General features: G+C 37.1%; 1 protein-coding gene across 1 annotated transcript in view; it reads right to left on the reverse strand.

Moving 5' to 3' along the window:
• Window positions 1-16,072, reverse strand: part of LOC129692203 (contactin-6-like) — a 344,240-nt gene that overhangs the window by 182,776 nt on the left and 145,392 nt on the right. The window contains exons 3-4 of the mRNA XM_055628432.1: window positions 15,752-15,878; window positions 7,910-8,085 (exon numbers count right to left, since the gene is read on the reverse strand). Of these exons, the coding sequence (XP_055484407.1) occupies window positions 7,910-8,085; window positions 15,752-15,878 (303 nt within the window). The remainder of the gene's footprint in view (window positions 1-7,909; window positions 8,086-15,751; window positions 15,879-16,072) is intronic.

Below are 16,072 nucleotides of genomic sequence, written 5' to 3' on the forward strand. Positions count from 1 at the left end.
TTTCAGTTAAGTTTGAGTGGTGTTGGAGTGAAGTTAAATAAGAATATGCATGACTATATACTAGACCAGAATCCTATGCTAAAGAAAGGTTGTCCGGAACTTTTGTGATCAGGTAATTCAAAACATGCCTGAAAACCAGAGAAATGAATCCCTTGTTAAGAACAATGTCACATTTGACCAATTTATAATAGGCAATTTATTTTACACATGGGCCACATTATCAGGAAAGTTTCATGTTGTGATAAGCCATGAAGTAGAGAATTATACAACTTATACAAAATAAACTTAGGGTGTACCACTAGACTGCCAATACCAAGATAAAAGTTACAAATAAAAGACATCATTTACCTAATACATAGCTGCAAAATCTCACGTGGACAATTTAGGTTCAGAAAGGATGTGTATGAAGCTATTGTCTCTGAAGCCCAAAGCAATGCTACAAGAAAGTAGCAAAACACAGTTATCAGAAGTGTTCAAACGGTTTTATTTTGATGCAAAACTTCATTCTAACTTAGAAATATGTGTGTAAATAGGGTTTCTGTGAACATGCTGACATGTAAAGGTTTCTGCTTTCTTAGGGTTCCTTAAAAGTTGTAACCAGGGGGGCAGAGACTTACATGAATAAGATTAATGGTGTCTTATGTATGAAGTTCTCAAAATAAATAATGTGTAGGGGGATAAAAAGAACTAAAAAAGAACTATACAAGGTCACAAGTTACCTTCTTAGTAGCTTGACTGCTTAGATGTAGCTGTGCTGATTAAAGTAATGTTGGGAAACAATAACGAAGTTCTCAAAAATATTTCTGAAGAAAAGGAATGTCAACTAAATTATAAAAAGAGTTGAACTGAGGGGAAGCACACAGAAGTAAGAAGAATAGAGCAAGAGCAGGTGTGTCTGCTGTCATCAAGGTTTCCTCTGGAGAGATCTGGGGAACTGAGTACACAGAGGTGGGGTGTGGGTGCTGAATACCTGGAGCTGGATGTAGCCTTCATGATGTGACATGCACATCAAGTTCTCAAACACCAACCCCAGCTTTATTGCACAGATTCCTACCTTCCAGGTGTTCACGTAGAAGAGAAATTGCATCATTTCAAGCTGAAACACGGGAAGACTGCAGCTCCCATGACTTGTGTAGCTGGTGTCACAAACGGATCTTTTTTTATTACACATCATGAACATTGATTTAAAAAGTAAGCTCAGGTTTTCTAAATAAATATAATTAAATTAATAAGTGTTTCCCAACAATACACTCTGAGCAAAAGCCACAATTTGTTTAGGCTTTAAGCTTCGAGTCTACAAAACAGAGACAACAATATTATCTGACTTTATCATTATCAGACATTTTAACAGAACCATTATATATAAAGGGTATGGAAAGCACGGACTGATTGGTAACAACTTATTGCACAAGACTGCACGCCTTCAACTTGCTGGAAACTGAAATCAAGCTAGAGTTGGGCTGAAAGCTCACTCCTTCTTGGCTACCATTCTAGTGCCTGATTGTGGGAGAAAACTGTCATTTACAGTTGTGCTCAGTTATGGTCCCTATGTGCAATGCTACTGAATGGCCAGGCAGCCTGTGCTTACTGGTTCAGAAATGGTGGGTCTGTTATGGTGATTATCACTTATGATCAAATTGGAATGAACACTTCCTACATGGAAAAATAACTAGAGTTGGTAGTGTAAAGACCATCAAAAGAAATTGTAGTTGAGGAGGTCTTTTTTCTTTTTTTTCTTTATTAATTACACTTTATTCACTTTGTATCCCCCCTGTGGTTCTCTCCCTCCTCCTGTCCCAATCCCTCCCTCCTTCCACCCTCTGCATGCATGCCCCTCCCCAAGTCCACTGACAGGGGAGGTCTTCTTTTCCTTCCTTCTGATCCTAGTCAGTTAGGTCTTATCAAGGAGTGGCTATGTTGTCTTCTTCTGTGGCCTGATAATGTTGCCTCCCCCTCAGAGGGAGGTAATTAAAGATCAGGCCAATCAGTTCCTGTCAGAGATAGTCCCTGTTCCTATTACAATGGAACCCTCTTGGATACTGAACTGCCATGGGCTACATCTGTGCAGGGGTCTTAGGTTATCTCCATGCAAAGTCCTTGGTTGGAATATAAGTCTCAGGAAAGACCCCTGTGCTCAAAGATCATCCTGAGTGAGCTACCTCAGAAGCAGAAAGATGCACACAGTATATACTCACTCATATAGACATATAATATAGGATAAACCTACTAAAATCTGTACACCTAAAGAAACTAATCAAGAGGAAGGACTCTTGTTAAAATGCTCAATTACTATCCAGAAAGGCAAAGAGGATGGACATCACAAGAAGGAGAAAAGAGGGAACAAGTCAGGAGCCTGACACAAAGGACCTCTGAAAGGCTCTGGCCTGCAGACTATCAATGTAGATGCTGAGACTTATGGGCAACCTTTGGGCAGAGTGCAGGGAATCTTAGGAAAGATGTGGGAAACAGTAAGATCTGGAGAGGATAGGAACTCCACAAGGAGAGCAACAGAACCAAAAAATCTGAGCAAATAATTATCTTTATACTTGAAAATATACACTTCTGCCATATTTGTTTGGATATACTTTTTACAGTGGGAAGTCCTAAGTGTACAGGCTCATAACTTGTAAAAGTGTTGTGGGAATGTAACCTTGTACAACCACTTTGGAAATGAATATGGTGCTTCCTCAGAAAATTAGGAATAGTGCTACCTCAAGATCCAGCTATACCATTCCTAGGCATATACCCAAAAGATGTCCCACCATTTAATAAGAACATTTGCTCAACTATGTTCATAGTAACTCTATTCATAATAACCAGAATCTGTAAACAACCTAGATGTCCCTCAACTGAGGATGGATACAGAAAGTGTGGTACATTTATACAATGGAATACTACTCAGCAATTAAAAACAAGGAAATCATGAAATTTGCAGGCAAATTGTGGGAACTACAAAAGATCATTCTGAGTGAGGTAACGCAGAATCAGAAAGACACAAATGATATATACTCATGTTTAAGTGTATATTAACCATTTAACATAGAATAAACATACTAAAATCTATAGCCCTAAAGAAGCTAGACAACAAAGGAAGATGCTTAATCCTCTTTCAGAAGAGCAAACAGGATAGACATCAGAAGTAGGAGAAGACAAGGAACAAGACAGGAGCCTTCCACAGAGGACATCTGAAAGACTCTACCCACCGGGTTATCAAAGGAGGTACTGCGACTCATTGCCATACTTTGGGCAGAGTGCTGGAATCCTTTTGGAAGAAGAGGGAGATAGAAAGATCGTGGGGGAAGGGGGCAAGAACTCTACAAGAAGAACAACAGAGCCAAAAACCTGAGCCCAAGGGGGCCCTCCTGAGACTGATACTCCAACTAAGGACCATGCATGGAGAGAACCTAGACCCTCTGTTCAAAGGAAGCCAATTGGCTGCTCAGTTTCCAGTGGGCTTCCAAGTAAGGGGTACAGGGGTTGTCTCTGACTTGTAGCGGGTTGTCTGCTCACCTTCCTCTTGGGGTTGCAGCCTTGCTAGGGCAGCCTTGATGAGAATTAATGAACTAGGGTCAGCTAGAATGCGAAGAGGGTCCTCCCCTATCAGGGAGCTAGGGAATTGGCATAGAGGGAGAAGAGGGAAGGACTGGGAGGAGACAAGAGAGGGGGCTGCATCGGGCTACAAAGTGAATAAATTGTAATAATTAAATATATGTATAAAATTAAATTTAAAAAAGAGGTTGAAAATTCTGTGACTGTTGAGTTCTCAGCCACATGAGACCCCTATATCACAGTCCCTGCAAAACTCAGGAAACATCACAAGAAGGGGGCCAAATGGAAGATAAGAGCCAGAGGAAGAGATGGTGAACTGTGGAACACTTATTTTCTGGCTGTTGAACTATTGAATTTTTATGAACTATGATTTCCTATGCAAGGCCTTGGACAATACTGCACACATCAAAATTATGTCACCGACCCACAATTTCCTGAGGATTTATAGGCAATTGGCCATTGGTAAAGAATGCCTGATTTGCACAATTCCTAGTAAGTTACCCAAGTTATCTATACCTAACCCCTCACTTAAACCTTGTGTAAGCAAACCTAATGAAACTCATTATATTATTAACAAAGATACTACAGCAGATGGGAGACTAGTTAGGACCTAAGGGATCAACAGAACTATGGGAGGATAAAATAGAGAAATGGAGCAGTAAATACGATCAAAATGCATTGTACTCATATATATGAATTGAAAACCACTGTTATTTAATTGCAAATTAAATGTAAATATGAAAGCTAAAGAAAAGACAAGAAAGCCATATATATATATATATATATATATATATATATATATATATATATATACTAGAAGAGTTTTCGGGTTGAAATAGCAATTAAACACACACACACACACACACACACACACACACACATATATATATATATATATATATATATATGCTGTTTGGCTGGATTATAGAAATAATAAAATTGAGAACTGGAGTAGAGATATCATTTCCCAGTGTCTATGTGAATGAAGGCACTCACACTCATATCCCAGGTAACCCTATATAATAAATGCTGTTGTGAGGCTCAATCTGTAAGTTTCTCAGTAGAAGGTTACTGTAAGAAGTGACCTAATTGCATTCTGTTGGATATATGATAGAAATACAAGTTGATTTTGGGTATTACTGTATCTGAAATTCCAGCATTTGACCCACATTTGTTATTCTGCCAAAGACCCTTTTAGTCAAACAAATGTTAATGTAAGAAGGTGATGCATTCAAGAATGAAGATACATTCAAGAATGAAGTTCAGGGAACTTTGCATTTGTTCAACATTTATCTAGACTTTGTTTTCTGTGTTATACTCTAGGAAACCTCTCCCTGAATGCAATATGAAGTTTTTCAAAAACAGAATCAGTATAGTATAAGTACTTTACAAGAACGCAGAATGCTTGGGCTCTTTCTCTCTTTCCAACATGTATTTTTAGTGCCTAAGATCAGGTAAGTTTGCACAACAAAGGTCAGTTACTACATATAGACATTCCTACTTTTTGCAAGGATAGTAGTGTAAATGCATTTGTTCACATGATGTTCAGGCGTGTGCACATATTTGTGAGGGTGGGAGTTTGATTTCGGGTTTCTTCCTCAATTACATTCCAACTTATATTTTCATACAGGGTCTATTACTGAATATGGAGCTGACCAAATGGATGAGATGAGCTGGCCAGTAAGCCTCACAGAACTACCTGTTTCCATCTCCCCAGTTCTGAAATTATAGGGTTATCATGACACTCAGCTTTTTTATATAGGTGCAGGGGCTTGAACTTTGATCTTAACACTTGTATGATAAGCACAGGAGCCATTCACTTTTAGACCTCAAAAGGAAAAAAAAAGTAATGAAAAGATATAATATATTTTATTAAATGTTTACTTTTATATTAATTGCAGTGTATTCAATTTGTATCCCAGTTATAGCCACTTCCCTCATTCCCTTCCAATCCCACCTTCCCTCCTTTATATACACCCATGTCCCTCTCCAAGTCCACTGATAGGGTAGGTCCTCCTCCACTTCCACCTGACCCTAGCTTATCATGTCTCATTTGGACTGGCTGCATTATCCTCCTCTGTGGCCTGGCAAGGCTGCTTCCCCATCCAGGGGAGGTGATCAAAGAGCCAGCTACTGAGTTCATGTCAGTGTCCCCCTTTCTAGGTCAGTGACCTAACTGGACACTGAGTAGCCATGGTCTACATCTATGCAGAGGTTCTAGGTTATATCAATGAATGGTCCTTGGTTGGAGTATCAGTCTCTGAAAAGACCACTGTGCCCAGATTTTTTTTTTTTTTTTGGTTCTGTTGCTCTCCTTGTGAAGCTCCTGTCCTTCCCAGGTCTTATCTCCCCCTTCTCTGTAGAGGAATATAGAATGGTAGAGAAACACTTAAAGAAATGCTCAACATCCTTAGTCATCAGGGAGATGCAAATCAAAATGACCCTGAGATTTCACCTTACACCCATCAGAATGGCTAAGATCAAGAACTCAGGTGAAAATATATGCTGGAGAGTATATGGAGAAAGGGGAACCTTCCTCCGTTGCTGGTGAGAATGTAAACTTGTGCAACCACTTTGGAAATCAATCTGGCACTTTCTCAGATGATTAGGAATGGCACTTCCTCAAGATCCAGCCATGTGTGTGTGTGTGTGTGTGTGTGCGTTCCTGTGTGTGTGTTCAAGAACACAACAAGGACATTTGCCCAACCATGTCTGTAGCAGCTTTATTCATAATTGCCAGAATCTGGAAACAACCCAGAATAAATAAAGAAATTGTGGTACATTTATACAATGGAATACTACTCAGCAATTAAAAACAAGGAACTCATGAAATTTGCAGGCAAATGGTGAGATATAGGAAATCTAGGAAATATCATCCAGAATGAGGTATCCCAGAAGCAGAAAGACACATATGGTATAATCACACTTATAAGAGGACACTTATAAGAGACATATAATATAGGATAAACATACCAAAATCTGTATACAAAGAAGCTAAGCAAGAAGGAAGACACTCGGTAAGAAGATAAATCCTCAATCAGAAAGACAAATGGGATGGACACAGGAAGAAGGAGAAAGCAAGAAACAGGACAGGAACCTATCACAGAAGGCCTCTGAAAGACTCTACCCAGCAGTGTATCAAGCAGATGCTGAGACTCATAACCATACTTTGGGCAGAGTGCAGGGGATCTTATGAATAAATATTATATGCTGTTTGTAACTTCCTTTGGAATATGTCAGTGTATAATCTGATTCCAATGTTCTTTGAATATCTACCTTCCAAACAGGTAAAATAGTATATGTGTTTATACTTTTCTCATGGCTCTATGTTCAAGAGATTCCCCAATACAGAAATCAAATATAATGATCATTGTTTTATATGTATATAAAGGCAGGGCCATCTCCCAATCATTGAATTCATATTCTCTGTGGTCCATGGTATATCTGCTGCAGAACAGTCTTGGGAGCCTGAGAACTACAATGGAAAATAAACCCAATTATCAATCCATTTATCTGTCAGTAGCTAAAAATTTTTGCAGGATAGGTTGGGTCACATATTTCCAAACAGAAATTTTCAATTTGTCTTTTGAAAGTAATAGACAGCACAGACATTTCCATGAGCCCCAGAACAGAAGCAGCTAACATTCTGGTTTTCTGACTTATCTAAGTGCAGGGAGTCATACAAGGAGGAAATGCAAGCCTTCTACTTTGTCCGCGTTGGGAGATATAATTACTCTCCAACAAGGCTCTCACTGAATTCACTATGAAGCATTTTAATCCCTAGAAACACTATATTTAAAGGATATAAGAAGCAGTGTCTATTGTTCATCTGCTAATGTTCCCAAATGTCACAAAGGTAATTACTTGGATGACATTTATGTGATACAGCTGGACATTGTTACAGTTAATATAAAGTCCGCCTGTGGCAACCACTATATTTCCACCTACATCTCACGGTGGGTGTATGATCACTGTTCCTGGAGGAACACCCGTCTGCCCCACATGACACCACTGCCCTGGGGTTTCTTTCCTGTGCAGTCCATGCTAATACCAGGAAAAAAATAAAGGGGCAGTGATAAATGTATGCATCTTAATATTGATGTATTACATTTTTAGGGATGTTTCTAAGAATACTTCACAGTATATAATTTCAAAAATAGTATCTATTAAAAAACAGATTTCCATTATTGTCAGGAGCCTAGATTTATAAAATGCACAAGCATAACTTTTTATACATATAAAATTTCATTTGACTTCAATGAACAGGTAACTGACAAAGCTGTCTTTTGGGGCCCACATAGATATATCACTAGACTATTTTCCAGGATATGGTGAGTATGGATTTTCCCCATGAACTTACATGCAAACTGTAGTTTGGCTTTTCTACTCAGAATGGTGCCCACAGGATTGGTGGCCAGACACTGGTAGGTGCCAATATCTTGATCCGTGCGGGGGCTGCTAATGGCCAAACTGCCTCCATTCAACCTATAGTGATAAGTCATGCTGAAGTCAATATCTGTGCCATTTTGTTTCCACCTTCAAGTAAAAAGAAAGAAAGAAAGTTAGATAAGTAATATGAAGAATATAATGCTATTTATCATAAAAATCATACTGTTGGATTCCTGTAAGAATAAAAATAAACAAAGACAAATCCACACAAAACACATGATTACTCGTGGGATGGTCTCAGTAGTTTCATTAAGGACAATGATGTTTAGCTTGTGTTTGTAGTACTGGGGTTTGAACCTAGGGCCTCACAGACTCAACATGTTTTTTTAATGGTGGACTACATCTACAGCCTCATTTTAGTTTTTTAAAAACATCTGAGACATGTTCTTACTAGGTGACCCAGTTGACCCAGTCTTACCCTAAACAAACTCTGAAGTCATGCCTGCTGTTGCACTTGAAATCCATTTCTCTTTTATTCTTTTTTAAATTATTTATTTTTTTTATAAATTACAGTTTATTCAATTTGTATCCCAGCTGTAGCCAATCCCACCCTTCTTCCTTCATCTCCTCCCATGCCTCTCCCCAAGTCCACTGGTAGGGGAAGTCCTCCTCCCCTTCTATCTGACCCTAGCCTATCATGTCTCCTCAGGACTGGCTGCACTGTATTCCTCTGTGCCTGGTAGGGCTGCTACCTCCACAGGGGGAGGTGGTCAAAGAGCCAGCCACTGAGTTCATGTCAGAAAAGTCCCTGTTCCCATTACTAGGGAACACTCTTGGAGACTGAGCTGCCATGGGCTACATCTGTGCAAGGGTTCTAGGTTATCTCCATGCATGGTCCTTGGTTGGAGTATGAGTCTCAGAAAGCCTCTTGTATTACTCTCCCACATGCTGAGATTATAGGCCTATTCTACAAGGCCTGGCAAATACAATTGTTCTGGGGTCAGCGATACAAATTGGCATGTTGTTTGGAAGCTTTCTACCCATTATAAGTTACAAACCCTCACTCATGTGAAAGCAGAAAGGCAGCAGAACCTTTAACATGAGAAATACAATTTAGACTTCAGTCAATAATTCTGACATCTATTTCTTTAGAGACTTTTCAAGTAATGTATACCTTGCCTGAATCCTCACAAGTGGCATTGCAAAACTGAATGTCAGAAATGATTTTGAGACAGAAACCCAAGAAAGCTACATTACACCCAGCATGAGGAATGCCAGCAAGGGTCTGACAATCCCCATTCAAGGCTGATAACAAAACAATAATAACCCGAAAGTTTCAAAATGTTATTGTCTTTGTGAGTCTGCCACTTGGAAAATTAATCACGTTGAAAATATTTCAATGGCAGTTGAGAAAGCCAACCTAAAATTATATGTTAGCAAAACAAATGCAGCTTGAGACCTTTTTTTAAGAAGCCAAATTCTCTCAGCTTAGCTATTAGTCAACAATCCTTCAGTGTAAGAGTTATCTATCTGAAAAAAGGACGTTAGTGTTATTTGGAAGGCTTCATAAACAACCTTAGAAGACTCCGTTTGGTCATTTCAAGATCAGTGAATATGCATTCATCACCTCTTTTTTTAAAAAAAGATTTATTTATTTATTTATTTATTGTGTATATAATGTTCTGCTTTCATGTATACTTGCATGCCGAGAGCACCATGTCTCATTATAGATGATTGTGAGCCACTGTGATTGCTGGAAATTGAACTCAGGACCTTTTAAAGAGCAGACAGTACCCTTAAACTCTGAGCCACTTCTCCAGCGTCATTCACCAGCTCTTACTAGAATCACTTCTCTCATTGGACATCTCCCTAATTCATATTTTACATTATGAATGTTGCACATTAATAAGGTACCTCTCAAAGATGTAAATTGTATGTAGTCATATAAAGCGTTTATGGGAATATACATTTAATAAAATGAATCATACAACTATCACTTGTAGAGAAGAAAAATACAAGGGAAAAGAAACAAAACCTTTCCCCACTCATTGTCATGGTCATGGCTCATGGTCTACAATAGAAGACAGATTAGAACAGACCCAGTCATCCAGTATAACTTTTACATGATATTGGAGTTTTGAGAACCAAAACCCCCAAACACAGACAAATCTGTATATTTCAGTGCTAGGTTTAATTTAGAGTGTACAGTTGTCACAATAAAAATGACAGAGAACAGTAGCTGATTTCATAATTAGAGCAAACTCAACAGGGACTAAAGATTGTTCATGCTCTCACTGATGACCTGGATTTGTGGGATAATGTAAGTCAGTCCCTCTGCTTAGGATTTCTGGAAGTAACCTCTGAAATGAAGACTTTATCCTCAGCTTAAAAAGGAAGGATTCAGGAAAGCTGGCAAAGTTCTTCTGCTTCTGTTACTGTCTCTAGGCTTTAGGGCAGTTATTCTCAATCTTCCTCATACTGCTCCTCTTGTGCTGACTCCCACCCATAAAATAATTTTTGTTTCTACTTCATAAGTGTAATTTTTCTGCTGTTATGAACCATGGAAATACCCATGTTTTCTGATGTCTCAGGCAACTTCTGTGAAAGAGTTGTCCAACCTCCAAAGGGGTCTCAACCCAGAGGCTGAGAACCACTGCTTTAGGGCCATTTGTCTGGATCTCATTGCCAAACGGTCTCTTCCTACATGATGTAAGCAGTTTTCATATCACATTTTTAAGGGTATATGCCTGCCTTGTTATGATTCTTTTATTCGTAGTGAAAATATGTTTTTTTTTCGGGTGCATAATTGTGAGAAAAGAATGGTATTGTATAACATTTTATTGGATATCTTTGATTTGGAAGTGGCATTGAGACAGAGACATTGCCAAAAACCTAACTAATGTCTACTAAAATAGAAAAGAAATACTGAATTAGGTTACCCCACATACACTACCAAAAATATGAAGTGATGGGTCAAATATCTAATCAGACAGAGGATTTGAGCCAATCCTGTCGAATTTTAAATGATTTGGCTACCTTCTGTAGATGACAACTCTTTTTTAATAAAATGAAGATAACCATGATATAGTGTCCATCTATACATCTTGGGTTTTTTACATTTTTTTCAATAGTGATTTGTACATACTGCTTCTTGTACGAGCTCTTAGGACTGAGAAAGCAGGAAACATCACTTCCCACTGGCTTGTCTCAAGATGCCAATATTTTCTTTGCTCTCACTTTAAACCTGTCTTTCATAATTTGCTTAGAGGGCACAGTCTCAGACCTCCGTGTTCTCTATCATTTTGAAAGAGAAGGGTATACCATACTTAGTTTGCCAGCTCTCTTTAATTTTGGAATCAATCACTGAAATAACTGCTGTCATCATTACATGCTTCTAATTAAACGCAGTAATTGTTTTTCAACACAAATTCAAAGTTGTTGGCTTAGCTGCAGCAAATGAATTCTTCACAGTAACACCATAATCATTCTAATCACTGTGGTACAATGATTATTAAACTGTGCATATAGATCAGGAGTTCAGCTCTAGGTGTGGGCTTTGTCCTAATTAATATGCTTAAATAAACGGAGAAATAGTTTCAGTTCATTGATGTGATTGTCAGACATACTTTATTGATAGCATTACACAGACAAGGGATTGTTTTTTTGTTATAAACTAGAAAACACGTGTTAAGTGAATATTTTTAAGCATATGAACTAACACATATTTCTAAGAGGTGATCAGTGTGAACTGGAATCTGATCCTTTTGCCGTGGAATATCATTCATAGTTAATTAGTTGAGACCTTATTGAACAATAAGGCTGGGGGCTCTATTTGCTGTCACTGGTTAATGTGCACACACATGAATGCCTTTGTGTGTGATTTCTAACAAATCAGTTCTCTGCTTTAAGTGATTTTTTAAAAGCACCTGTTTCTGAGCCCAGCCCCAGATCATTGTAGGAAAGCAATAAAATCTATGTTCTAAGTATGTCTGCTGTTCTTATTTCAGAATGCATTGGAGAATGTTGCCTCCATGTCTGGGTTGTCATTACTGTCCTGTCCATCTTTGTGTCCACCCATTATAAATATTTCATGATTTATTCCCTGCTTGATCCCAGGAAGGAATTAGCAACATGAAATGGAGAAATGTAAGAAGAGAGAATGGCATCTCCTAAGAGTTTCCTGACCCTCCTATTTTCTAGAGAGACTTCCACTTAATGAATGGTCCTATTTCTTTCCCGCTAACAGAAGTAATCACCTATATCCCGACTTCTTTTGTCTGAGAAAAAGTGTATTGTGTGCAGAAATAATGTGTTTGTTTACGAATCCCTTAGAACATGTGAGATTAAGTCTCTGCTAGCTGATTTTCCTAGAGATTCTAGCTATAAGCAAGTTTTTTTTTTCCTATCACTCATTTTGGATGATCCACTTCTCTTTTCCTTTGCAAGGCTCCCTTACTCCTCTTTGTCTATATGTTCCCTGGACATTGAAACTGTGCAAACAAGTTTTTCCCTGGGTCTTGACTTTAATTATGCTCTTGTTTGCAGAATATTTATTTCAGAGAATATGACTTTGCACAAATTACTCCTCAACTTCCAAAAACCTAACTTTAAGATTGTTATTTCCTCTCATGAGATTACATTTTTCTATACTAAGTTTACAAAACAACAACGAAAAGGATATAATTTATTTTCTGTGCAAAAGAACTAATGTAAAGATATATTTGGGAAAAATAGAATAAGTTTAATGATATGATCTTGATTAGAATAACAAGCAAAACTTTATAAAATATATTATTTATTACAATTTTTTCACTTTGTATCCTGGATGTGGACTCCTCCCTGACCTCCTCCCAATCCCACCAAACAAAACTTTTAAAGCAATGCATTCATTCCCTTTAACTTCTCTCTCTCTCCCTCTCTCTCTCTAATTCTCTCTCTTTCCTTTCTTTCTTTCTTTTCTTCTTTCTTTGTTTTAATACCAATATAGGAAAGTCGACTGTTAAGAAATGATCTTCCCAGAGTTATTTGTAGAACAGAATTGCCTCTAGAGAAGATAATTCTTATTTTAAAGGGAAAGGCTCTTTGTACTATTTTCTCATTTTCCCTAAATAACCTTGTCTAACCTTGGACTATAATAATAAAGACCTTTTCTCTAGTGCTCATTCTACCAAAAAAAAAAAAAATCTAACTCTAAAAGAGTTATTAGTAAGTTGTAAAGAAAAAACAAATATAATCAGAAATGGCAACAGGAAAACTAAACCTTTACATCACACACCTCGGATATAATGTATGAAATACCACTGCTCTTTGCTTCATTATCAAGGAAATTGGGTCAGAGTCTGACATTTAGGCATTAAAATTTTAATTCTTTTTTTTTTCATTCCAAAGCCTCTTGCCCATGAGTTTCTTATCATTAAATATGAGGAAGGTATACTTGATAAAGATTAGAAATGAAAAGCTAAATTGTTTGTCTTTAGGTTTCTAGTTTACAAATACCCAAGGAACATAACCCATTTAGTGCAATTAGAATTTCTAGCCATATTCTTTATTTTGTCTTCATTGATGTACTAACTAGAAAACTGTCTTCAGAACCAGAAGTTTATAGTTTTCTACTTATTGCAAGAAAATAAGTATTTCAAATATACTGTACTAATTTAAGTTGTACTTAACAAACTGAAAAATATATAGGCATTCAGATATCTGCCCCCATCATATGAGCTAAATATATGATCAGTTGAGATGATCCTAAAAAATGTTTTAAATATATTTTACCTATTTCATCTCTGGTTAAAGTAATAACCCTTTTCTAAAAATGTTTTGTTTTTTTTTTTTTTACCTGTAAAGGTAGTTGTCTGGCATGTATGTCTGTACACCTGCAGTACCAGCACTGGCCAGAAAAGGGTGTCAGATCTGCTGGAATGTGAATTACACAAGCTGTTTTCAGCACAGTGGGAATCAAATCTGCTCTGTTACAAGAGCTGTGAATCCTCTTCTTCACTGCTGAACCATCTCACCAAGCTCAAGACATCTTTAGATGTAGCCCATGGCAGCTCAGTCTCCAAGACAGTTCCCTAGAAACAGGGGCTGTCTCTGACATGAATTCATGTCTAGCTCTTTGATCACCTCTCCATTAGGGGGAGAAGCCTTACAAGGCTGCAGAGGAAGACAATGCAGCCAGTACTGATGAGACCTGATGGAAGGGGAGGAGGACCTCCCTATTAGTAGAGTTGGAGAGGGCCATGGGAGAGGATGAGGGAGAAAGGGTGGAATTGGGAGGGAATAAAGGAGTGGGCTACAGTGGGATGCAAAGTGAATAAACTGTAATTAATATGAAAAATAAAAATAAAAAACAGCAAAATAAATAAGAAAAAATGAATTTGATCAAAATAATTAGGAAAGTGATAGGTCTTTCCCAATCAGTTAACTTGAATTGGGTTAAGAATTTATTAAGAAAAAAAGACTTATGAATGAAAGATGATGAAGTTATTCTATAAAATAAAAGCTAAATACAAAATAATGCAGAGATGCTCATAGCTTTGGCAATTTATAAATAACTGACTATATTCCTCTAGTAATTATAGAGACTTCAGCTGTATTTCATCACAATGTGAAAGTCAGGAAAGTCACCCTGGTTTGCTAAAAATTGACTTACAGTTGCACTTTGCGTATGCCAATCCAATTCCGTGTCTAAAAATTAACACTTTGGAACAGCTTTTAAAATCCAAATCACAAAATACCATTTTGACTTTTTTTAATCCTTATATTCACATTGCACACAGTTCTTACCAACAAAATATCATTTCATTTAAAAGAATACAACTTATATACATATAAATTTATAGATCTTTGAAGTCCACTCACATGGCAACTGTGTAAATAAGAAAAAAAATCATTCTTCCTTCTTGCCCTTTACTTATCTCTTTGTAGTAAATTAAAAGCGAAAGAATGCCAGAAAAGAAAAATTATTTTTAGTTTTAAAACGTTTTTGTTAAAAGTTTTATTCAAAACCAATGTATGTGCCCCTGATATTACAAAGATCCCAGAGAAGACACCGCATACTTCCTCACATGTTCTCTTTAGGCAGACACATATGAGAAAAGGAAGAGCAATTCGAAATAACATACAAATGAAGGCTTTCAAAATAAAATTCTATATGAGAGACAAACATTTTTTTCTGTAGTAAAAATTCTTTCTCAGCCTAAAATGTACATAATTGCCTTCAACATAGTTTTTCTACAATTAGTACTTTTGGCACAAGGGAGCTGCTGGGAAAGTTTCAGAATTTGATCTCTTGAAATGAGTTGAAGTTTCCACTTTGATTGTTAGTTTATAGAAGGCCATTTGTTATTGCTTATGAGAAACTAAGGTAGTATATTTCAACTGAAGTAGAAATGTGGAATGTAAAATAAACTTATATTTTTTTCAGCTTGTGAAACTAAATCTTCCTCATTTTCCCCCTCCCCTTTTTTTGTTTTCATATATTTAGGTGTTGTCTTCACTGATTCTTTCTTAGTTCTAAGTATGTATGTGTCTGCTTGCGACAAATCCCGAGAATAAATATCAAAGAAGCAATAGATATATGCATAGTTGTGGTTACCTAAAAATGATGTCGAGAATGCAGCATAAAGGAATGCATTATGGTTCTGAATATGTATATACACCTATATGAATTGTGTAGACAAAGCTGAGTAACAGTGGGAAAATATCATTAGGTGTACTTTGAATATGTAGGGTGTATCTGAGGATCCCTACTCTGTGTCTGTTTTATAGCAACCAGAAAGAAGACAACATGGTACAAAGAAGTATATTTTACCTGTAATGCGGGGAAGGGTATCCATTTGCAGTACATGTCAGAATAATTTCAGATCTAGATAAATCCAAAGGAAAAATGACATCTTGTGGCTCCTGGATAAAAATAGGACGGCTGAAACGACCCTCACCTGCGGATAGTAAAGAACATAACCACTGAGATACTTGCCTACTTGCCCATGGCTGAGAACACATTTGTATTAAAATTCATCGCCATAAACATTAGGAAACATTATGTAATGCCAAGTTTGAGTTTACAGACTATTATTCAAACATTCAAATATATATATATATATATATATATATATATATATATATATATATA

The sequence above is a fragment of the Psammomys obesus genome, unplaced genomic scaffold, assembly GCF_907164565.1.
Source record: "Psammomys obesus unplaced genomic scaffold, mPsaObe1.curated_primary_1811, whole genome shotgun sequence".
NCBI lineage: Eukaryota > Metazoa > Chordata > Mammalia > Rodentia > Muridae > Psammomys > Psammomys obesus.